This window comes from Notolepis coatsorum, assembly GCF_963971535.1.
Source record: "Notolepis coatsorum genome assembly, chromosome: 10".
Classification (NCBI taxonomy): domain Eukaryota; kingdom Metazoa; phylum Chordata; class Actinopteri; order Aulopiformes; family Paralepididae; genus Notolepis; species Notolepis coatsorum.
The window spans coordinates 32,268,759-32,294,358 of record NC_140174.1 but is presented as its reverse complement, the minus strand read 5'-3'; the positions used below and the strand labels follow the sequence as shown (position 1 = coordinate 32,294,358).

The following is a 25,600-nucleotide window of genomic DNA, read 5'->3' as shown; positions in this document are numbered from 1 at the left end:
TAATGGAGAAATGTGAATTATATGCATTTCCTTTATTTTAGCTTGAGAAATCATTGAGGACAAGCCCTCGTTTACAATGATGTGGAGACTTAAGACTCAGAATAGTAAAGTTATCAATTAAAACAATATGTAGTATATAAAAACATATATAAAGGTGCGATAGATAATTTTTTTATGTAGTCATCTTTTTTATTTGTTTTATAAATAATAATAAAAAAAATACATCCACAGAGCTTTTAGAAAGGTGCGTAATAAAAATATTGATTCGTGGATTTATTGTTTAAACACTTTTTGTGGGTCCAAAATGGATGTTATTGTTTACATGTTGCAGGCATGTATCCCCTCCCTACTTCCCATTTCCCCACGTGGAATGCACCCGATTGGATAAATGACATGCTGGTAATCTAGTGCGACATCTAGTGGCTGAATATTATCTATAGCACCTTTTTTTTTATGTGTTTTTTTAGGGCATTTTGCGCTTTATTGTGGATAGGACAGTTTTTGGAAATTTGGGAGAGAGCGAGAGATGGGGGAAGACATGCATCACATGTCCTTGGCTGGATTCTAACCCAGGACGCTGCGGTTTACGCTGAGCGTATGTACCTGGTGCGCCACCTGGGGGCGCCCCATCTATAGCACCTTTTTAATAAAAGATGCAAAATCACAGATTTAAAATATGCAAGGTGCTCATGATTTTTTAAAGTATCCTGTAGTTCCAAGTGGTTGGAGCAAAGGAACGGTCAGACTGTGTGTGGTATACTTGAATCATTTCTGTACAATTACCCCAAACCCCAAATCATAATTTCCCTGAGCTGTATTTATCACTTCCTGAAATAATATACATCATAATGACATCACACACCTTGACTCTTTAACTCAATAACTCTCAAATCAAATTAACTTGTACAAAACGGTTTATAGAGATTATGAAAACCATCAAAACTGACTACAACGTATAGTGTATATCATGCTAGTAAGGGTACCTTGTGTATACTGTCTACATTTACTCGTACTCATAGTATATACTCGGATTGAAATTCTTTATGGCCATATTTATTGTAACGTCTAATATAACCGATAGGGCATACAGACCCTCATCTGCACCCTTGTTTACACTGTTTATTTTTCTCATATTTCTATATTCAGATCAAATTTTATTGCCTGTATTTATTTATTTATGTCTTTCTACTATTACCCTGCCCATATCTGTACCTCCCCTCCCCCATGCTGCTATGACGCCTGAATTTCCCCAAGGGGATCAATAAAGGAATATCTCATCCTATCTTATCTTATAAACATAATTCATTTGTTTTATTTTTAGGGTGGAGTATCGATACATTTTCAACATGTGTGATAGATGTAGAATAACTACTTTCCAAAATAATAGATTGTCCAAACGTCGGGTTCCAATACGATGTCCTTTATATAGAAGCTTCTTTCGGTGCACGTTACATTACAGTTCTTGTCATCAGTTCATTACTTCACAAGCGCTCGCTCCAGTCGGCAACTTTGATTTTTTATTTGAAATCTTTATTTCGAACATGTAAATGAATACAAACAAAATAAATAACTAAACAAAATCAAAACATAACTCAAACCAAATAATAACTAAACAAAAGCAAAACATAACTCAATTTACATGTTCGAAAAGGAGTAGGAAGAAGTATACACTTATTTAATCCTACCCCTTTCCCACTACTCAAATGAGTGTACTAATAAAAAAAAAAAAAAAAAATATACATATATATATATATATATATATATATATATATATATATATATATGCAAAACAGAAAAAACAAACTATATATGTAAAACATGAAAGAAATAAAATAAAATTGTAAACACCCATGAATATCAAGTCCCTTCCTCATCCCTGTACCTTGTGAACATCAACTTCAATCACTATAAATGGACACCGCTGGTTACTAGGCGCAAGGCATTCTGGGACTCCTTGCTTTCTTTTTTTTTAAACTTTGACCAGTCACCTGGTTCTTTTAGCGTTTATCGCTTTTTCTTCGCATTCATACTTGGTCAAGTTCGACCGACAGAAGCAGGCTGAAAGGGTTCAGATGGGGGGGAAAGACACTCTGGGAAAGGCACGGCTGCCGTCCGGGATTCGAACGCGCTCAGCCCCAGATCCGCGCGAGCGCGGTTGTCCACGGCGCTGAAATAGCACTCGCGGTACGTGGTGAGCTACTGGAGCTCCCCCGGGACTCCTTGCTTTCAAATGTAAAAACAATAATCGATATTAACATATATGAATGGTTTGGACATTTACGGGGGCCAGTTTCGAATTGCAGCCTCCCGTAGGTGCTCTTTGAGGGCGTTTTGAAGGTGGGTAGGGATTCACATTCTTTTACGGCTGTGGGTAGGGCGTTCCACATTGTTGTAGAGGTGTACAAGAGGTGGTTGTTCTTGTCTGTTGAACAGTCGGCGAGGTGTAAAGGAGAGCGTTTACAAGCCTGTTATCTTCGTTTCTATTCAGCACCTCACTGGATGTGTGTTCTTGTGATGAAAAAGTTAATGGAATAAGGAAGTATTGCCCTCCACTCTCTTTCTGTCCAGGGTGGAGAGACGGACCTGCCTCTGGTTCCACCAAAGAGAGCGGAGAACCTCTTCATGGTTCCTCAGGGAATCCGGCCCGTGGTTCAGCTCACTGCTGTGGAGGTACTGTAAACACGCACATGTGCACACACACACACAGGTTGGGGTCCTAACATATGACGTATATCATGCCAGTTAGGGTACTGCACCTGTGTATACTGTATACTTTACTTATTCATAGTATTTCCCCAACGGGATCAATATCTTATCTTAATTCAGTTTGATCAAATTCAATCTAATAATTAAATGACCAAAGATAAAGCATTAATTTTTTTTTTTTTTTTTTTTTTTTTTTTTGCACAAATCTCTCCAACATTCCAAACATCTCTTTCCACATCATCATATTCAATTTCCAGGATTTGCCTTTTTCTTTTTTGTAAGAACATACAAAACATGTAAAGGACTCATACAAATACATTAATAACTGACATGGAAAATAAAAAAAGACTTACGAAAAAAGAAACATACTATACTATACATTATGCGTATACATTCCTGATATATATGCCTTGCATGTAGACCGAACTACCTTCGAGCAGGTATGTGCTGCATCCTCTATCGGGATGCCACCCTTCTCCATATTGCATGTGAGAGAAAGCGCCCCAGACATATGCAGTTGTGCATGATAACTTGCATGCACGCATGTCTCCGACACATGTATGTGGGTACGTGTATCACGTAAGCATGTGTACATGCCTCATATGTGTGTGTGTGCATCTTCCTGGTATGTGACTGTACTCCTATCTCTTGTGTGTGTTTCGTATCCATGTGTGCCTCTGCCCCCTATGTGAGTGTATATCTCAGATGTGTATATATATGTGCGTCTCAGCTACGTATGTGTGTGTCTCCTATATACATGTGTATCCCCCTTATGTGTCAGTGAAAGCTTATATTTCAACTATGTGTATATGTAGGTATGTGTATGCCTATTTCCTATAAATGAGTATGTGCATGTATGTGTGCCCCTGACGTGTATACCTTATCCTTGTGTATATGAGTGTGTGTAAACCTATTATGTACACATATGAATATGTGTATCCTAGATACTTGTATGCGGCTATACCTGCGCACATGTGAGTGTGATAGAGACAGTGACCGTTCCACACCATCCGGACATAAAATATATGTACATATATACACAATACATTATAAAGCACAAGTACCATCAGATCGAATCCCCTTTTTCATATTCATCCTTGATAATATTGTAATCCCATCTTAATCATTTGTCCCCAGACCGTTCAGTCAGGTGTAGAAAACTGTCCCATACCTCAGCGAAAATATCCTCTCTCCCTGCGACTCTATACGTCACCCTTTCATATGATGCTGTCCGGAACATTAGTTCCATCCATTCTTTAAAAGTAATATCAACAGGTGATTTCCAATGTCGTAATGCAATTCTACATCCTGATATCATGGCCATTCTATACCACATTCCCCGGTATTTAGGCAGTTTAATCCCTTTCGGTACTATACCCAAAACACATGCCATTGGGGCGTTATTTATCTTCACATTCAAGACCTTACTTAGGAATATCACAATTTGATCCCACATTTTCCGGACCTTCTCACATTCGTACAACATGTGCAGTAAAGTGCCTGTCTCCTTCTCACATCTCCAGCAGATGTCACTGTCCCTTAATTTCAGTCTGGCCAGTTTACTAGGCGTCCAATAGCTTCTGTTCAACACTTTGTAAAAAATAAGTTGTGATTGCGCCTCCCTAGAGAATTTACTCCATTTGGACACCAGTTTCTCCCACATTTCCTCAGTAATATCCTCACGTACATCGTTCTCCCAGCTCAATCTCAGACCCGCCAATTTGGGTGCATTGTATTCTCTTATAACATCATAAAATCTTGACGCACCGCCTTTCCTACGCCATCCTTTATAGAATATTTCTTGAATTGCAGTAATCGGGCCACACTTTGGTCCTCCTATTGATGACGATATACAATGTCTAATCTGTAGGAATTTATAAAAGTTTTTATTATCTATATCAAAATCCTCTTTAATATCCTCAAAAGGCAAGACCCCATCCTCCCCGGCTATATCCCCTAGTACATGTATCCCCCTTTTAATCCAATCGTCCCATATGACTGATTTCTTACCAATCTTTAGTTTCTTATTATACCATATAGAGGCTCTCGTAGTTAAATATGGGCTATCACCAGTCATTTTGTGCGATTGATTCCAAGTTTCCCTGATAAATGCCATTAAAGGGTTTTTAAAAGGTATAGGTCTGTCTGATTGTGTCAGGAAGGATTCCAGAGATGAGGGATATATCATTTCCTCCTCCATCTTGACCCAAGCAGGTGCCTCCTCAGACGAGTGATTCAGTTTGGAGAGCTGGGAGAGCGAGAATGCATAGTGATACCAGTCTAGTTTAGGCAGGGATAAGCCGCCATTTTCCTTTGCTGCATACATTTTGGCCCGTCCAAATAGCGGCCTTTTGCCCCCCCACAGATAAACATTAATGACTTTGTCATACTGTTTGAGTAATTGGGTCGGGAGAGTCAGCGGCAACATATATAGGATATTAAAGCATTCATTTTCAATAAATCATACACTATAGAATTCAGATGATAAAGAGTTTACATTCCTCAAAATGGGGAAAAACCCACCTGCTGATTGAACTGAAAGTGGACTGAAAGCATGTGCATATCTGTTTGTGAAGTTGTGAATATTGTGGAAGTTGTGGAATATTTTACCTGAATACATCAAACTGAGTAAACATATGGCACAATTTAAAAAGCAGCTTAAAAAATACACATTAGAGAAATACAGAAATGAGTAATGAGGATAAACAAAGTAATGCTATATTGTGTTATGTAGTTCTGTACTGTATTCACTGCTGTCATGTGAATCAAGTTTTTTTTCTTTTCGTACTATAAGTAAAAGTGTAACTGAGGGGTACAATTCCCTGACTGTATTAAATAAGTATGGTATCATTAAACCACTACTGTCTTATGTACATTACTACTGGCCATACAGTACACAGGTATATGTGATGAACACTTCCACAATGACATGGTTCCACACAAATCTTGGTTAGAATAATATTTATTAGCAGCAATAATAGTAGATTACATTACTTTACTTAGAGTCGCGCTTGTAAGGCGAAGAATGTGCGTGAGTAAGTCAAGAGCATAAGTCCATTATAATATTACGCAGGAGATAATGAATACCACCTGTATCTTAGGAATTATATCTATGGTACACTAGTAGGGCAGCGGGAGATACTAGTAGGGTCCCTCCGGTTGTAGGCCAGCAAGGGGAGAGGATTTGTCGGTAGCAAAGTCTGGGTCAACGAAGAATAAGGAGACTCCAGGTACAGGAGACGGTGCAATAATCTCTTGATCCGCAGACGAATAACAGCTATTCTCCGGCATGCAGCTCCGCATAGAAGAAAGCTAGCCAGCCTCAGGCGTCTTAGAGGCGGGCTCGACGTTGCTCCTCACAGGGTAAATCCCACACAATTGTGGGTGTAGACGATTCTCCGCTCCATCAGTTACAGGACCAAAGCAAATATAATCCAGCCGAAAAGGGCTATGTGGTCGTCGGGTAGGTTATCCAGTGTACATGTCCACACGGTCCTCGTCTAGGGCTCCTCGGATGAAGGCGCCAGGTTAAGCTGCCCAGCCTGGATAAGCACACTAGCTGGTACGAGGCAACGTTGGTAATGCTGGTCACTGTAGAACGGTAGCCGCACGATACACTATACATAAATAGACTATTACTGAATTAATAGAATAGGTCGAACTCGACGGTACAGCGTTAAACTCTGATACTTCAGCTATCAATTTCTCACGCGGTCTCAATGCTCTATTTGGGGCCAAAACAGGCCTTACTTCACCGCACGTTGTATCGTGGGTGAGGCTTCACTTGGGTAACTCGAACTAGGTTAACTAACTTCTGTATTCACCTGCGCCGTATTTATACGTTAGGTGAACAAACTAGTACCAGCCTTATTCCTGTCTCGTATTCTTGCGCAGAGCCGTTCATGTCCAGGCATGTCTTTGGCGGTGACTTTGAACTAGACCTTGGGGGTATGGCAGTGGCGCCTAAGGGACCGCTGTCCAATAGGAGAACGAAATATTATGGTCTGTACTAGGTAAAGGGATATTCCGTGTATATGTACAAAGAATACACAAGGGATATCAGACGATATACAAATATTATGCAATATATATCAAGTAGTAAATATATATATTCGGTTTAATCTGATCCTTCGTAACAAAAAGTATATTCTATATTGTATTATACTAAATTATGTTATAACTAGTAAAATTAATGGAAGAACAAATGTAAGGGGGTAGGGATCAATAAGCTTAGCTTCCCTCTACAAATTTTTTGGACATGTATGCTAACTAAATACATTGCTCTTGACTTTTTGTTTATAATTCCTTTTTTTGAATTTTTTTAATTGTTTTTACATTAAAAAAAAATTTGTTGTTATGATTGTTCTGTTTGACGGAGCTAGATATCGTGATTTGTTTGGAGGAATATGAAGAATACATGTTCAAAAATAAATGTTTTCATTCATTCAGTATCACTGTACCGCCCATGTCCGCTCTTCTCACTGTGTGTGTGTCCAGATCCTGGCGTGGGGCCTGCGGAACATGTCGACCTACCAGCTGGCCACCGTGACCTCCCCCAGCCTGGTGGTGGAGTGCGGAGGGCAGAGGGTGGAGTCTGCCGTCATTAAGAACATGAGGAAGAGCCCGAACTTCCCCGGCTCCGTCCTCTTCCTCAAAGTGGTAATGAGAGAGGGGTGGAGGGAGGGAGAGGGGGGAGATCTCCTCTCCTTCTGATGGTCTCTTAATCTCATCTGTCCTCTTGTGTGTCCAGCTGCTCCCTAAGGATGAGATGTACACCCCTCCCATCGTCCTGAAGGTCATCGACCACCGTCCGTTCGGCAGGAAGCCGGTGGTCGGCCAGTGCACCATCACCGCGCTGGAGCAGTTCAGGTGTGACCCCTACATCATCACCGCAGAGGGAGCCATGTCTTCCAAAAGTAAGACGCTGTCTGCACACACACATCCACACACTCACCCCTAATGACATCTCTGTGTTACAGTCTGTCTGCAGATGTACTTGAACATGTATACTCAGACTTGAAAACAATAATAATAATAATACGTCTCCTCCACACCGTGTGGCTGCCGATACTGAAATATAGCCAACCTGGACATCTGAAAGCCTGTTGACCATATTCACACGGTGGCTATTTTGCTCCTACTGTATGTCAATGCTCAGGTTGGGTTAATTTCGTGCATCCGTGCTTCTATTCTGACTGTGCATTTTATATTGTATTTTTTCTTCTGCTGTATTTGTATTGTTATTTGTGTGTTTTATGTTTCCATTTCTGTTTGTGTAAATTGTGCACCATTAGTATTGTATTTACATTACTTTTGTACGTTGTATTGTGCAGCACTTTGGTCAACCTTGGTTGTTTTTAAATGTGCTATATAAATAGATCTGACCTTGACCTTTCTACCCTGTTGAATATGGTCAATGGACACAAAGCTACCAAAAATGAAAAGCCAGGTGCTCGACACCCCTATCCTGGGTGTCAACTGGTCCGATCCAGTTATCTATAGTTCAGCAGCTTAAAACATCATCTTGCTTTTGGCTGCGTCACACAGTGCAAACAAATACACATCAGCAATGCACACACAATCTCGTATATGCATGGACACACTGCAATCTGTTAATAAAGTTTTCAATCAATCCTTTGCCAGTGGCTCTGATGATGGCGTCTCCTTCGAGGGACATTTCAATCCACATGGGGGAGAGGTCACCCCTGCTGGAGGCCCAGGTAAACCCCTTTCATCTCTTCTAAATTACTAACTACTGATGTTGATAATACAGTAACTAATAACTAATCGTATACCATTTTGATTTTTAAATAAGGTAGTCAAAAAGTTACTTGAATCTAATCTAAAAAAAAGATGTGTCTCAAATCTTACTTAAATAATAGTCGTCTCTTACAGGCTATAATAATCAGTAATCAGTTGTAATAATAATCACTTAACTGCTATCATTGAAGCGCTCTTTGATTTATCATACCTGCATAGCTCTGTATAATCTGTTAATCAGACAGAATTTACACACTAATCAAATTTGACACCCTGTCGCTCTGGCTTGCAGTTTATGTACAGTATGTCAACTGCTCTCGACAAAATGGCATCCAAGCCATCCCACTTTGTATGTATGGTTCCCTACTATAGCTTTCTAATCCACTGGTCTGGGCACCAATAACACCAGAGTGGCTCACAGCTCACTAAACACTAACTTCATCAAATTGACATTGCTTGATCACAAGCCTAGAATTTGAATTGGCAAGAACGGGGACGCAGTTCTGTTAACACTGTTAATGTGTACCTCCAGTACAGGTTTCTCTCATGCAGTGATGCAATTTACATCTGTATTGCACAACTATAACAATTGACCTTTTCTGCTGCATTAGCCAAACGTCCATGGCGAGCAATGGAATGCCATCTCTGTCCAATTCAAGTTCTGTGGTTTCCAAATATGCTGATGATTAGCCAGGTGCAGTGTTTCTGTTACGGACGTAGTGATTATAATTCTACCAAAGATTTTACGTCACAGATGTTTTAAAATCACAGAATCGCATTTGGTGATCAATTAATGAATCAATCCACAATTCACAAGATTGACTGTCCTTAGGGTTCTTACACGAGTTTGGAAAGGCTGGAATTGTATGGAAAATGAATTTGATAATTTGGGAATTGCATAAAATGTCCGGTGAGGCATTGAGATGGGGGTTACTCGAGTCCTGAATCTGATTCATAAATCGCTGCCCGTATTGTGTCGTCGTTCACCAACGATGACTTCAGATGATGAAGACTCTTCAGCTGTGGACTGATTTGGCCTGGTTGCCCAGCCACTGTCGGCATAGCAAAATCTTCCAATCCAGTAAAGAAACTGGGGAAAATATGGAATTCTGAAATGGAAAAACGTGTAAGAACCCTGTGGTTTTATAAAGTTTATTGAAGAAAATCCTTAATCATACCTGCATTCACATTCCTGTCGGTGCTATTTTGTCTGTGTTTATGTACTTGACTTTTTTATCTTTATCGGTTTTCCACGGCATCACATTCTCCCTCTCCCCAAAGCATGTAGAGAAGGTGAGACTTATTTATCATGAAAACGTATATAAAATGCCAATTACGATATTTACAATTGTTTAATCGATTTATTATGTGCAAGTGAACAAAAGCAAAACGATGACACTCAAATCTTTATGTCCCAGGAAAAAGAGACCATTGATTGGTGGAGCAAATTCTACGCCTCCATCGGAGACCCGGAGAAATGTGGTCCTTACCTGAAGAAGGGATATGACTCCTTGAAGGTAAACTATCTTTATGTTGAATAACTTACCAGGCAGTTTTAATCACTTCTGTTGCATCATATCCTCGTTGTTACTGGTCTGAAAACAAAGTTATGTTACAATGTTCATGCATCAACCCCACAGGTGTTTGATAAGGAACTGGAGGATATCCCAGAGTTCAAAGGGCTGACTGACTTCTGCTGCACATTCAAGCTGCTGCGAGGCAAGAATGAGAACGGAGACGACGACCCTTCTGTGGTGGGAGAGTTCAAGGTACAGTTACCTGAACGTCACTGTGGGGGGAGAGTTCAAGGTACAGTTACCTGAACTTCACTGTGGGGGGAGAGTTCAAGGTACAGTTACCTGAACGTCACTGTGGGGGGAGAGTTCAAGGTACAGTTACCTGAACGTCACTGTGGGGGGAGAGTTCAAGGTACAGTTACCTGAACTTCACTGTGGGGGGGGGGGGGGGGGGTTCAAGGTACAGTTACCTGCTCTTCACTGTGGGGGGAGAGTTCAAGGTACAGTTACCTGCTCTTCACTGTGGGGGGAGAGTTCAAGTTACAGTTACCTGCTCTTCACTGTGGGGGGAGAGTTCAAGGTACAGTTACCTGCTCTTCACTGTGGGGGGAGAGTTCAAGGTACAGTTACCTGCTCTTCACTGTGGGGGGAGAGTTCAAGGTACAGTTACCTGCTCTTCACTGTGGGGGGAGAGTTCAAGGTACAGTTACCTGCTCTTCACTGTGGGGGGAGAGTTCAAGGTACAGTTACCTGCTCTTCACTGTGGGGGGAGAGTTCAAGGTACAGTTACCTGCTCTTCACTGTGGGGGGAGAGTTCAAGGTACAGTTACCTGCTCTTCACTGTGGGGGGAGAGTTCAAGGTACAGTTACCTGCTCTTCACTGTGGGGGGAGAGTTCATGGTACAGTTACCTGCTCTTCACTGTGGGGGGAGAGTTCAAGGTACAGTTACCTGCTCTTCACTGTGGGGGGAGAGTTCAAGGTACAGTTACCTGCTCTTCACTGTGGGGGGAGAGTTCAAGGTACAGTTACCTGCTCTTCACTGTGGGGGGAGAGTTCATGGTACAGTTACCTGCACTTCACTGTGGGGGGGGGGAGAGTTCAAGGTACAGTTACCTGCTCTTCACTGCGGGGGGGGGTTCAAGGTACAGTTACCTGCTCTTCACTGTGGGGGGGGGGGGGGTTCAAGGTACAGTTACCTGCTCTTCACTGTGGGGGGGGGGGGGGAGAGTTCAAGGTACAGTTACCTGCTCTTCACTGTAGGGGGAGAGTTCAAGGTACAGTTACCTGCTCTTCACTGTGGGGGGGGGGGGTTCAAGGTACAGTTACCCGCTCTTCACTGTGGGGGGGGGGGGGGGGGGAGTTCAAGGTAGAGGTACCTGCTCTTCACTGTGGGGGGAGAGTTCAAGGTACAGTTACCTGCACTTCACTGTGGGGGGGAGTTCAACCTAGACAAGCATGTCAAAACACTCACACGCACCTGCTTCTTTCACCTCAGAAACATTGCAAAACTACGCACCATCATATCTCACTCTGAACTAGAACTGTCCGTGCATGCTTTTATTTCCTCTAGGCTTGACTACTGCAACTCACTTTTCACCTGTCTCACCAAATCATCCACAGATAAATTACAAATGGTCCAAAATGCTGCAGCCAGGCTACTCACAAGGTCAAAAAAATCATGCCACATCACTCCCATTCTGGTATCCCTGCACTGGCTCCCGGTACACTATAGAATTCACTTCAAAGTCCTCACTTTCACTTTCAGAGCACTTCACGGTCAGGCCCCCATCTACATCACTGAACTCATCCATCCCTACACCAACACCCGCTCACTCAGATCTGCCGATCAGCACCTCCTGGTGGTCCCCAGGTCCAGGCTTAAAACAAGGGGTGATCGAGCCTTCCAGGTGACAGCACCAAGGCTCTGGAATGCTCTCCCCCTGGACCTGCGAATTGCCCCCTCTGAGAACTCTTTTAAAAAACAATTAAAAACGCATTTGTTCAGACAGGCTTTTGGTCATGCATAGGCACTTTTTTTTCTTGTCTGTTTTATAGTTTTTGTTTTAATTAGTGACTCATGATTTTATCCAAATTCTTTTATTCTACTTTTTCTATCTGGTTTCACTGTTTTTAACTGCTGTTTGTTGTTGTTGTCATTTATTTCTGATTTTGTTTTTATTGTGTTTTTATATTAAGCTGTAGTGTAAAGCACCCTGTGCATTCGTGCTGTGAAGGGTGCTATATAAATAAAGGTCATTCATTCATTCATTCAAGGTAGAGGTACCGGTACCTGCTCTTCACTCACATTCACACCACTATAGCGTTCAGACAGTCATTATACTATGCAGTATGTTGTATAGGAATTATATTTTCACAAGTCTGATATTTAATTAGCTAGCATTGAAAAGATGGATGTGATTTGATACATATTCGTTCACATATAATTTATATATAGGCATGTCTGAGGACTTATAGAGACATAAGAGTTTTGACATAGTGTAAATGATCTTTTAAATGACCAATCAGTGATCAAATGTGAACAAACGGGTAGAAATGGTAATGGGGATGTTTTTGATTGAGGCTTTAAACCCTGGTGTGTATGTGTGCGCAGGGTTCATTCAAGGTGTATCCCCTGCCAGACGACCCAGGTGTTGCCCCCCCACCCCGTCAGTTCAGAGAGCTGCCAGAGAGTGGGCCTCAGGAATGTCTGGTCAGGGTGTACGTGGTCAGAGCCATCGACCTGCAGCCAAAGACAACAACGGCAAGGTATGGGGGACACACACACGGCCATGTTTTCATGCATTGTGGGGACATTCCATAGACTTCAACACCTAACCAACTTAACCAAACCTTAACCATAACAATACATGCGTAACGCTCATCATAACCCTAACCCTAAAATAGTTCCTTTACCTTGTGGGGTCCAGCTAATGTCCTCACAACGACAGACACAATCCCGGCAATGGTAGGAAAACAAGGAGACGGACACACACAGACACACAGTCACAGAACCTTTGTTTGAATTTGATCTCTCTTTCTCTCTCCACAGTGTGACCCGTACATAAAGATGTCAGTGGGAAAGACGACCATTGAGGACAGAGACAATTACATCCCTAACAGCACCAACCCTGTGTTTGGAAGGTGATGGATGTATGGACGGATAGATGGACGGATGATTTTGAGTGAAACACTGATGCAACAATTTGACTTTCTTGAATCTGTGGAACATTTAATGTTTATTTTCTTTGCGAAGAAAAACAGTATCTCTTTTGCCTCCATACTGATCAGTGTTTCTGGTGGCTGTAGCAAACGCCTTCCTGTCTGGCAGTGTTCCTGGCTCCAAGAAGCACAGCTCATTGATTAATCAAAGCTCATTTATTGCTTGTGTCCCTCTTGTGACATCACAAACGAGCAATAATTCTGAACGGCTTGTTGATCTGAAAACATCAGCATCTGTCCAAACGGCGATGAGTAGCTATTGTCATTTCCCCCCAAATATCACTTCAGACCGACAACAAGATGTCCCCCAATTACAACACATACAACTTGATTGACAAAGGTCGGAGGTCAAGGTTTTAACTCTGCAACAGAGGGGAGAACCACCAGTTAATTCCATGAGCTATAACAAAATGCAGATTTACTATGTTCCGAGCAAACTCGAGGGACCTTAAGGACCAGCCAGTCCATAGGTTCCAAAAATTCCATTCCAATAATGTAGTATAAGGAGGTAGCTTACCAATAAGGGCCTTAAGAATGAACAAATACCAGTGTTTGTTGCGCCTCTCTGTCAGAGAGGACCAACCAACCTTCTCATAAACATAAAGGACACAGTGATTAGTATCGTATCTATCATTAGTGATGAATCTGAGGGCAGAGTGATAGGCATATATATAAGACACATCATCATCACACTCAACGGATGCTCTTCGTTCTATTTCGCTCTGGACAGGATGTTTGAGATGACGTGCTTCCTGCCCCAGGACAAGGACCTGAAGATCTCTGTGTATGACTACGACCTCCTCACCCGTGACGAGAAGGTGGGCGAGACGGTGATCGACCTGGAGAACCGCTTCCTGTCCCGCTACAACTCCTACGCGGCTTGCCACAGACCTACTGCATGTGAGGACGCGCTGCCTTCAAAGATTTAACATTAGATTAGATTAAAATGTATTGTCATTATACAGCACAAGTACAGTACGAACGAAAAGAAGGTTGGTATCCAACCAGCTATATTGTCCCAGTAACGGCAAGGACCATGATGGAAATAAGTCCTGGACTTGATCATGTTATCTTTGACACTAAATGCAAGTAATTTTTTTCATGCTTTTTGTCAAATAAACTAGACGAGAAATAAACGAGAAAGGCGAGATGCGTTTTGCATTTCTGAGGCCTTCTCTCCAAGTGCACACTATTGGAGGTGTGAACGAGATTTTTAATAATTTGGAATGAGGACCGCGTAGACCCGGCCGCATGCAATTACGTAGGTGAAGTCATTTAGCGGTTGAACATACTGTAGATGCTCCTCATTGTGTTGGGCCTGCAGCGAGGACCCCGCAGGCTGGACCGCTAAATGACACGCCTATTCCACGTGACTTGTGACTCCAAATGGTCAAAGAATACCTTGTAATTAGGGATCTCCCGATCCAATCACGTGATCGGGATCGGGGGCCGATCACGTGATTTTCCGAAGATCGGGATCGGCAAAAAAATGTATCTTTTTTTTAACTTTTTTTAATTTTTTTTTATTCAACAAACATGAGCATGTTCACGTCTTAACTCATATTGAGGCCTTAGTTTGGTTTTAATTGCATATCATCATTCATATATTTATTGTCACACAGAGCAGAAGAATTTTGCCAAAACAAACTCATTTCCTTTGATTTAATTATACATCAAATGATTTATGTCAAGGATTGCAAGGCCTCGCTTGAATGAAGTTAACTTTTCACCTGGATAACGTCAACATTCAGGGTGAATGTAATGTGAGAAATTGGGATAAAAAAAAAAGAATATTAAAAAAAAAAAAAAAAAAAAAAAAAAATTGATCGGATCGGGGGAAAAAATCACATGATCGGATCGGGAGCAAACATTTTTTATCGGGACATCCCCTACTTGTAATCTGATCTCACCGCCCCAGCTTCAAGTATGAAAGAAAAGTCTGTCACATAGGTTAAAGAATTTATATTTTTGGGGGGATATTTAATTTTCCTTTTTCAAAGTTAGCAATCATAACATCAACATCAACACATCAAAGACAAAGAAAACCCGGTCCCCTAGAAATCTGAATCAGAAATCCGAAAGGTCTTTATTGCCAAGTAAGTTTGCACATACAAGGAATTTGTTTTGGTCGTTTGGTGCATCAACATTAACAGACAACTAAGGTAGAATAAAATAAATCTGTAGTTTAGATCCAGAAATAATGTGTCTTGTCTCTGTTGGATCCAGTTCTGGTCTGAACCAGTGGAGGGACCAGATGAAGCCATCTCAGATCCTGGAGAACCTGGCCCGTCTCAGAGGCCTGTCCAAAGCCAGGACGGAGGACAACGGCACCACGCTCACCTTCAACGGCAAAGACTACACCCTGGCTCAATTGGTAATGACACATGGGATTATTCAAAACTGTTTTCTTTTTTTATCCGATTTTTATTCAATTTCTTTTTTATGACATAACACAAATCACATGACATCAACAATAATAATAATAATGACAAGACATATAACATAAAAATAAAACATTTCCAACAGACTTAAAATGAGAGATAATTATCCTTCAGTACTGTTGTAATGAGCCCTGTGTGTGTGTCCATATCTTTGATATACAGCTATTAACACTTTGATTGCCAGCGTGGCGTGCACTATTTATTGTTGGATGCCACCACCCACTTCAATGATAGCGTTGTGAACGCATAATCTCTGTCTTAAATTCGTTGTTTATCAATGACTTGTTTGCAGTCAACATTGTCTAGACGGATTGTTTTTTAATCGGTTCATTTCCGTTTTATAGCATTTTGAAAAGCCCTAGTTTTTCAGGAAAATATATAGATTCCGTGATAATCGCCCTTTACTGGAATATTCTGGCATACACAAAAAACTGTCATTTTTCGGCCTATTTATGAATCGTTTTCAAATAAACGCTAGATTATCGATAGTATATGTGTACTATTTATGCATGCTATAGAAGCGATCTGAAAAATATATTCTCATTTCCTGATCAGCACGCACACACAGACACACACACACGATTATCCCAAGACTGGTAAAATAAATTGCTTTCCTCAGATCAGATGTTATCCAAAAAGATTTTTCCAATTCCTGATCACCATTCCAAATATCGATCGTGTTTATTGATTCAGCGTTGGGTACTGGAAATACATAATCCACGCTGTTCTGAGGGTCGGCGATCTCAGATGCCTCGCCGGAGAAGTAACATGAGTAGGCTGGACCCCCCCCCCCCCCCCCCCCATCAGTCTAAACCAATGGGATGCAGTTACACAGGGAGAGACGATAGGGGGCGGTATTTTCCCAATTGAGCTCAGAGAGTCTGCAACACTAGCGTGAGGCTCGATTGATGAAATATGAATTCAAATCGCTAATGAAAAAAAATACGACAAACAAACGCTATATGTCGTTGGTGGCACTCAACTGGCGGCATGAACTAACGACAAATCGCGTCCCTGGCACTCAAAGTGTTAATGTAATTATTATGTCAATGGGTTCATTTAGTTACTTACCATTATTTCATTAAAATAACACTGATTCTTTCAAACCCACATCATATCAACATGTTATTATTACAGCTATCATTTCTTTAAGGAATATAACTTGAGGTGTAATGTGTTTTTCCTACTCAAGAGGGCGACAGGGAGGTCCATCAGCACCTGGGCCCCGCCCGAGAGCGCATCAGTCTGCACGTGCTCAGAACCCAGGGGCTGGTCCCTGAACACGTGGAGACGAGAACCCTCTTCAGCAGCTTCCAGCCCACGCTCTCTCAGGTAGGTCTCTCTCTCTCTCTGTCTCTGTCTCTCTCTCTCTCTCTCTCTCTCTGTCTCTTGGGTAGGGTTCTCTCTCTCTCTCTCTCTCGGGTAGGGTTATCTCTCTCTCTCTCTCTCTCTCTCTCTCTCTCTCTCTCTCTCTCTCTCTCTCTCTCTCTCTCGGGTAGGGTTATCTCTCTCTCTCTCTCGGGTAGGGTTATCTCTCTCTCTCTCTCTCTCTCTCAATTCAATTCAATTCAAATAGGCTTTATTGGCATGAAATATTAACATACTTATTGCCAAAGCAAGTTCAACATAGAAAACAATAACATATATATTAAGCAATAAAATATCATAACATTAGTAATAACAGTAAGGACAATCAACAAGAAACATATTAATTTACAAAATGGTCACTCGATCGGGTAGTCATTTTTCAAGTGTGGCCATTCAGATACATTTTACAGGGCTTGTTCTCTTATTTTGTGACAACCGTCTACATATTTTGCAGCTAATGCTGTACACTGACTTTTCTCTCCACACATGTATAGTAGCTTTTGGTGATCAGGGAGGTGGATAAACTGTGCATCAATTTTGTTTATTTTGTCAAAGAAGACTTCTCTTAGGTCCTTGTATTTCTCACAGTATAGCAGGAAGTGAAGTTCTGTCTCAATGTCCCCCTGATGGCAAAGTGAACACAGCCTGGCCTCTCTGGGCAGCCAGTTTTGCCTGTAACGGCCTGTTTCTATGGCTAGACTGTGTCCACACAGTCTGTACCGTGTCAATGTTTTTCTTAATTTTATCTCACTCACGGTAGTCAGGTATTCTGCCACCATGTACTCTCTGTTTAGGGTCAAATAGAATTCTAATTTACTTTGAGATTTGGTTGATTTGTTCCAAAATTCTATATAGTTTTCTTTTTGTTTTGAGGTTATTTGGTTGGGCCAGATTTTTTGGTATCTGTCCTGAGGCATTTGTGGGCAGAGATTTCTGACTAGCTGGCAGAGGGGACTCTTATCTGGGTTCATCTCTTGGCTCTGAAGGGCTTTGTAGTGGTAGGAGTGGGGGTTACTTGATTGGAGGTGTGTGTAAAATTGTATGGCTCGCTTTTGAATTTGAATGATTAGGGGGTATTGGCCGAGTTCTGCCCTGCATGCATTATTGGCAGTGTGTCTGTGGACCTTAAGTAGGTTTTTGCACAATTCTGCATGCAGTACTTCTAATGGGTGTTTTTCCCATTTTGGGAAATCTTGGTTAGTTAATGGACCCCACACTTCACTGCCATATAATATTATTGGATTTATTACGGAATTTAGAATTTTGAGCCAGGTCCTAATTGGGCTGGTAGGGTTATCTGTCTCTCTCTCTCTGGTAGGGTTATCTGTCTCTCTCTCTCTGGTAGGGTTATCTGTCTCTCTCTCTGGTAGGGTTATCTCTCTCTCTCTCTCTCGGGTAGGGTTATCTCTCTCTCTCTCGGGTAGGGTTATCTCTCTCTCTCTCTCTCTCTCTCTCTCTCTCTCTCTCTCTCTCTCTCTCTCTCTCTCGGGTAGGGTTATCTCTCTCTCTCTCTCTCTCTCTCTCTCTCTCTCTCTCTGGTAGGATTATCTGTCTCTCTCTCTCTGGTAGGGTTATCTGTCTCTCTCTCTGGTAGGGTTATCTCTCTCTCTCTCTCTGGTAGGGTTATGTCTCTCTCTCTCTGGTAGGGTTATCTGTCTCTCTCTCTGGTAGGGTTATCTGTCTCTCTCTCTCTGGTAGGGTTATCTGTCTCTCTCTCTCTGGTAGGGTTATCTGTCTCTCTCTCTCTGGTAGGGTTATCTGTCTCTCTCTCTGGTAGGGTTATCTGCCTCTCTCTCTGGTAGGGTTATCTGCCTCTCTCTCTGGTAGGGTTATCTGTCTCTCTCTCTGGTAGGGTTATCTGTCTCTCTCTCTGGTAGGATTATCTCTCTCTCTGGTAGGGTTATCTGTCTCTCTCTCTCTCTGGTAGGGTTATCTGTCTCTCTCTCTGGTAGGGTTATCTGTCTCTCTCTCTGGTAGGGTTATCTGTCTCTCTCTCTCTCTGGTAGAATTATCTGTCTCTCTCTCTGGTAGGGTTATCTCTCTCTCTCTGGTAGGGTTATCTGTCTCTCTCTCTGGTAGGGTTATCTGTCTCTCTCTCTCTGGTAGGGTTATCTCTCTCTCTCTGGTAGGGTTATCTGTCTCTCTCTCTGGTAGGGTTATCTGTCTCTCTCTCTGGTAGGGTTATCTGTCTCTCTCTCTGGTAGGGTTATCTCTCTCTCTCTCTGGTAGGGTTATCTGTCTCTCTCTCTGGTAGGGTTATCTGTCTCTCTCTCTGGTAGGGTTATCTGTCTCTCTCTCTGGTAGGGTTATCTGTCTCTCTCTGGTAGGGTTATCTGTCTCTCTCTGGTAGGGTTATCTGTCTCTCTCTCTGGTAGGGTTATCTCTCTCTCTCTGGTAGGGTTATCTCTCTCTCTCTGGTAGGGTTATCTGTCTCTCTCTCTGGTAGGGTTATCTGTCTCTCTCTCTGGTAGGGTTATCTGTCTCTCTCTCTCTGGTAGGGTTATCTGTCTCTCTCTCTGGTAGGGTTATCTGTCTCTCTCTCTGGTAGGGTTATCTGTCTCTCTCTCTCTGGTAGGGTTATCTGTCTCTCTCTCTCTGGTAGGGTTATCTGTCTCTCTCTCTGGTAGGGTTATCTGTCTCTCTCTCTGGTAGGGTTATCTGTCTCTCTCTCTGGTAGGGTTATCTGTCTCTCTCTGGTAGGGTTATCTGTCTCTCTCTGGTAGGGTTATCTGTCTCTCTCTCTCTGGTAGGGTTATCTGTCTCTCTCTCTGGTAGGGTTATCTGTCTCTCTCTGGTAGGGTTATCTGTCTCTCTCTCTGGTAGGGTTATCTGTCTCTCTCTCTCTGGTAGGGTTATCTGTCTCTCTCTCTGGTAGGGTTATCTGCCTCTCTCTCTGGTAGGGTTATCTGTCTCTCTCTCTGGTAGGGTTATCTGTCTCTCTCTGGTAGGGTTATCTGTCTCTCTCTCTGGTAGGGTTATCTGTCTCTCTCTCTGGTAGGGTTATCTGTCTCTCTCTCTGGTAGGGTTATCTGTCTCTCTCTCTGGTAGGGTTATCTGTCTCTCTCTCTCTGGTAGGGTTATCTGTCTCTCTCTCTGGTAGGGTTATCTGCCTCTCTCTGGTAGGGTTATCTGTCTCTCTCTGGTAGGGTTATCTGTCTCTCTCTGGTAGGGTTATCTGCCTCTCTCTGGTAGGGTTATCCGTCTCTCTCTCTGGTAGGGTTATCTGCCTCTCTCTGGTAGGGTTATCTGTCTCTCTCTCTGGTAGGGTTATCTGCCTCTCTCTGGTAGGGTTATCCGTCTCTCTCTCTGGTAGGGTTATCTGCCTCTCTGGTAGGGTTATCTGTCTCTCTCTCAGGTAGGGTTATCTGTCTCTCTCTCTGGTAGGGTTATCTGTCTCTCTCTCTGGTAGGGTTATCTGTCTCTCTCTCTGGTAGGGTTATCTGCCTCTCTGGTAGGGTTATCTGTCTCTCTCTCTGGTAGGGTTATCTGCCTCTCTCTGGTAGGGTTATCCGTCTCTCTCTCTGGTAGGGTTATCTGCCTCTCTGGTAGGGTTATCTGTCTCTCTCTCAGGTAGGGTTATCTGTCTCTCTCTCTGGTAGGGTTATCTGTCTCTCTCTCAGGTAGGGTTATCTGTCTCTCTCTCTGGTAGGGTTATCCGTCTCTCTCTCAGGTAGGGTTATCTGTCTCTCTCTCTGGTAGGGTTATCTGTCTCTCTCTCTGGTAGGGTTATCTGTCTCTCTCTGGTAGGGTTATCTGTCTCTCTCTCTCTGGTAGGGTTATCTGTCTCTCTCTCTCTCTGGTAGGGTTATCTCTCTCTCTCTGGTAGGGTTATCTGTCTCTCTCTCTGGTAGGGTTATCTCTCTCTCTCTCTGGTAGGGTTATCTGTCTCTCTCTCTGGTAGGGTTATCTGTCTCTCTCTCTCAGGTAGGGTTATCTCTCTCTCTCTCTCTCTCTGGTAGGGTTATCTGTCTCTCTCTCAGGTAGGGTTATCTGTCTCTCTCTCTCTCAGGTAGGGTTATCTGTCTCTCTCTCTCAGGTAGGGTTATCTGTCTCTCTCTGGTAGGGTTATCTGTCTCTCTCTCTCAGGTAGGGTTATCTGTCTCTCTCTCTCAGGTAGGGTTATCTGTCTCTCTCTCTGGTAGGGTTATCTGTCTCTCTCTCTCAGGTAGGGTTATCTGTCTCTCTCTCTCTCTCTCTCTGGTAGGGTTATCTGTCTCTCTCTCTGGTAGGGTTATCCGTCTCTCTCTCTGGTAGGGTTATCTGTCTCTCTCTCTAGTAGGGTTATCTGTCTCTCTCTCTCTGGTAGGGTTATCTGTCTCTCTCTCAGGTAGGGTTATCTGTCTCTCTCTCTCTCTGGTAGGGTTATCTGTCTCTCTCTCTGGTAGGGTTATCTGTCTCTCTCTCTGGTAGGGTTATCCGTCTCTCTCTCTGGTAGGGTTATCTGTCTCTCTCTCTGGTAGGGTTATCTGTCTCTCTCTGGTAGGGTTATCTGTCTCTCTCTGGTAGGGTTATCTGTCTCTCTCTGGTAGGGTTATCTGTCTCTCTCTGGTAGGGTTATCTGTCTCTCTCTCTGGTAGGGTTATCCGTCTCTCTCTCTGGTAGGGTTATCTGTCTCTCTCTCTGGTAGGGTTATCTCTCTCTCTCTCTGGTAGGGTTATCTGTCTCTCTCTCTGGTAGGGTTATCTGTCTCTCTCTCTCTCTCTGGTAGGGTTATCTGTCTCTCTCTCTGGTAGGGTTATCTGTCTCTCTCTCTGGTAGGGTTATCTGTCTCTCTCTCTGGTAGGGTTATCTGTCTCTCTCTCTCTGGTAGGGTTATCTGTCTCTCTCTGGTAGGGTTATCTGTCTCTCTCTCTGGTAGGGTTATCTGTCTCTCTCTCTGGTAGGGTTATCTGTCTCTCTCTCTGGTAGGGTTATCTGTCTCTCTCTCTGGTAGGGTTATCTGTCTCTCTCTCTGGTAGGGTTATCTCTCTCTCTCTCTGGTAGGGTTATCTGTCTCTCTCTCTGGTAGGGTTATCTGTCTCTCTCTCTGGTAGGGTTATCTGTCTCTCTCTCTGGTAGGGTTATCTCTCTCTCTGGTAGGGTTATCTCTCTCTCTCTGGTAGGGTTATCTGTCTCTCTCTCTGGTAGGGTTATCTGTCTCTCTCTCAGGTAGGGTTATCTCTGTCTCTCACACATTGTGTCTTTTTGTTATATTGCATGATCCTGCTACTACTGTATTTATTTATATATATTTTACATTTTATGTGTTAGATTAGATTAAAATGTATTGTCATCATACAGCACAAGTACAGTACAGCGAAAAGAAGTTTGGTGTCCAACCAGAGTGCAAACTGTAAAGTGCAATAGTAATATACAATGTACAGGTGATTAAACTGGGTATAACATATATAAATTAGTACTACTAGTGCTAAGCAGTATGTATAGAGTTGTAGAATTAATATGTACAGTGATGCGGGTATAAAGACACTATGGTAGTAAGTCATACTGACCAGCAGCGTAACTAGTAAGAGTAATATACAGCATTATTGTACATGCCATCATACAGTGTTGTGTGTTATATGCAGGTGTATAAATAGGTATATAGAAGGATTATATGCAGGTATATTCAGACAGATATGGATATAATATGATATATGATTTGTTGATGTGTTTTGATTTACATTTGTTTGATCATGTAAAGTCTGTAATTGAAAATGAGGGCCCCCCTCAATCGACTCCCGGGTTTGAATAAAGTAAAAATACAAAATGTCCGTTGCATTGCTCCCAGCAGTTGGAACGAGATGCAAAATACTTAGAAAATTTACAAATTGACCCCCCTCACTGCTTTTAAGGACTCTCGCAGAGTTGTTTACACACCTGCAACTGTTAACTGGTTGTTTGTTTGATGTGTGTTTTAATTCATTCCCTTACCTCTGTGATTTATGTACCCGGCGTCTGTCTCTTTTCAATTTGTTTTGTCCCCTTTCCCTGTTACCCTTTTTCCTCTCACCAGGCCATCATAGAAAATAAGAATCTGTTCTTAATTGACCTGCCGGGTTACATTTTTTTTTTAAATGTGTATATATATATAGCCACATTCACAGTGACTTACCCTCTCTCTCTTTCTCTTTCTCTGTCTGTCTGTCTGTCTCTCTCTCTCTCTCTACCATGCTCTGTAAATAGCTCATGTACAGATACCGATATGCCTACTTTGTTTATTGCTATTGGTTGGACTCTTATTATTATTACTTGTATTATGCACATCGTTGCGGGCGAGACCCCCCGCATTTCACTGTATACCTGTATGCCGTGACAAATAAAACTCTTGTATCTTGTATCTTGATCTCTCTCTCTCAGGGAAGGCTTCAGATGTGGGTGGATATTTTCCCCAAAAGCATTGGCCTCCCGGGGCCTCCGTTTGAGATCGCACCGCGCAAGGCCAAGAAGTATGACCCTTCCTCCCGACCCTCCTCTGCTGCTCTATGACCCTTCCTCCCTGCTGCTCTATGACCCTCCCTGCTGCTCTATTACCCTTCCTCCCTGCTGCTCTATGACCCTTCCTCCCTGCTGCTCTATGACCCTTCCTCCCTGCTGCTCTATGACCCTTCCTCCCTGCTGCTCTATGACCCTTCCTCCCTGCTGCTCTATGACCCTTCCTCCCTGCTGCTCTATGACCCTTCCTCCCTGCTGCTCTATGACCCTTCCTCCCTGCTGCTCTATGACCCTTCCTCCCTGCTGCTCTATGACCCTTCCTCCCTGCTGCTCTATGACCCTTCCTCCCTGCTGCTCTATGACCCTTCCTCCCTGCTGCTCTATGACCCTTCCTCCCTGCTGCTCTATGATCCTCCCTGCTGCTCTATGATCCTCCCTGCTGCTCTATGACCCTTCCTCCCTGCTGCTCTATGATCCTCCCTGCTGCTCTATGATCCTCCCTGCTGCTCTATGACCCTTCCTCCCTGCTGCTCTATGACCCTTCCTCCCTGCTGCTCTATGACCCTTCCTCCCTGCTGCTCTATGATCCTCCCTGCTGCTCTATGATCCTCCCTGCTGCTCTATGACCCTTCCTCCCTGCTGCTCTATGACCCTTCCTCCCTGCTGCTCTATGACCCTCCCTGCTGTTCTATGACCCTTCCTCCCTGCTGCTCTATGACCCTTCCTCCCTGCTGCTCTATGACCCTCCCTGCTGCTCTATGACCCTTCCTCCCTGCTGCTCTATGACCCTTCCTCCCTGCTGCTCTATGACCCTTCCTCCCTGCTGCTCTATGACCCTCCCTGCTGCTCTATGACCCTTCCTCCCTGACCCTCCTCTGCTCCGCTGGTGAGGATACCGTCACTGTGACACTTAGAAACTATCATCATCTTCCTCATCATCGTCCTCCTCCTCCTCACATTTACATTTTACATTTAGTCATTTAGCTGAACTCTTTTATCCAAAGCGATTTACAAGTTCTGCACGACAAGTCGGCAGGAACGGCGCGACTCTTTCCGCCGAGTAACAATGTTCATCAAACAGTGTTGAAACTTGGGTGTTACAGTCTTGAGTGCATAGTAGTCAAGACATATTAGCATAGTAGGTAGTAGTATAGTATAGGTAGTAATATTCTTTTAGTCGACAGAGGAAAATTGGTCGGGTTTCGGCTGTCCTGTAGTGGGAAGTTTGTTCCACCATTGTGGAGCAAGAGCCGAGAATACCACATCCATCATATTTATGAAATTATGAAAGCCAAGACTTTCTGATTTGTTGAAATCAGATGAGAACATCTGCAAATACCAAAAAGATGTATCTCAAAACTAGCTAGTGCGACATCCAGCTGAAAATTACAAGTGTGTCACATATATGAAATAATCTGATGACGGTTTGAACACCTAGAAAAGGGTGTAGCCTATTTTCCAGCTAGATTCAGATACATTGATATTGAGTTGATTCAGATACATCAACTCAAAGGACACCAACAAGCTCAACAAGCTGGTGAGGAAGGCTAGCTCTGTGGTGGGAGTCGAGCTACCTAGACTTGAGGTGATGGCAGAGAGGGGGATGATAAGGAAGCTGGCTGCCATCATGGAGAACCCCTACCACCCCCTCTACGACGAGCTAGTCAAGATGAGAAGCTCGTTCAGCCACAGACTCATTCCCCCACGACACTCAACTAACCGCCTCGGACAGTCCTTTATACCAGCGGCCATCAGGCTCCACAACAGTGGGCAGCGACTAGCAGCCTCCAGGCTCCACAACAGGGGGCAGCGACAGCGACTGCTACCAGACATTGACCTGGGACTTATAGGAACCCAAGGAGGACAACCTACACTACCTTAGGCTTACTGCACCTTATGTGGATACTGTGATACTGTGAATAATGTATATTTCAGTGGATACCGTGATACTGTGAATAATGTATACTCAGTAGATAGTAAATTATAACACTACCTTATGCATACTGCACCTTATGTGACACTGTGAATAATGTGAATATTTCTTCAGCTAGTCAGATAGTAAATTATATTGACCATATTGACCAAATTGTTTACACTGCCTGTGTTGTTTTTACTACCTGTACACTGTGTTGTTGTTTTACTACCTGTACCCCCCCCCCTCCCCCCATGCTGCTATG

General features: G+C 43.1%; 1 protein-coding gene across 1 annotated transcript in view; it reads left to right on the top strand.

Annotated features, from left to right (window-relative positions):
- Positions 1-25,600, top strand: part of myof (myoferlin) — a 116,225-nt gene that overhangs the window by 71,484 nt on the left and 19,141 nt on the right. The window contains 15 exon segments of the mRNA XM_084323490.1: positions 2,569-2,670; positions 7,204-7,365; positions 7,457-7,622; positions 8,350-8,426; positions 9,748-9,759; positions 9,885-9,983; positions 10,107-10,235; positions 12,596-12,731; positions 12,734-12,750; positions 13,034-13,125; positions 13,934-14,076; positions 14,079-14,103; positions 15,430-15,577; positions 16,839-16,976; positions 23,349-23,437. Of these exon segments, the coding sequence (XP_084179616.1) occupies positions 2,569-2,670; positions 7,204-7,365; positions 7,457-7,622; positions 8,350-8,426; positions 9,748-9,759; positions 9,885-9,983; positions 10,107-10,235; positions 12,596-12,731; positions 12,734-12,750; positions 13,034-13,125; positions 13,934-14,076; positions 14,079-14,103; positions 15,430-15,577; positions 16,839-16,976; positions 23,349-23,437 (1,535 nt within the window).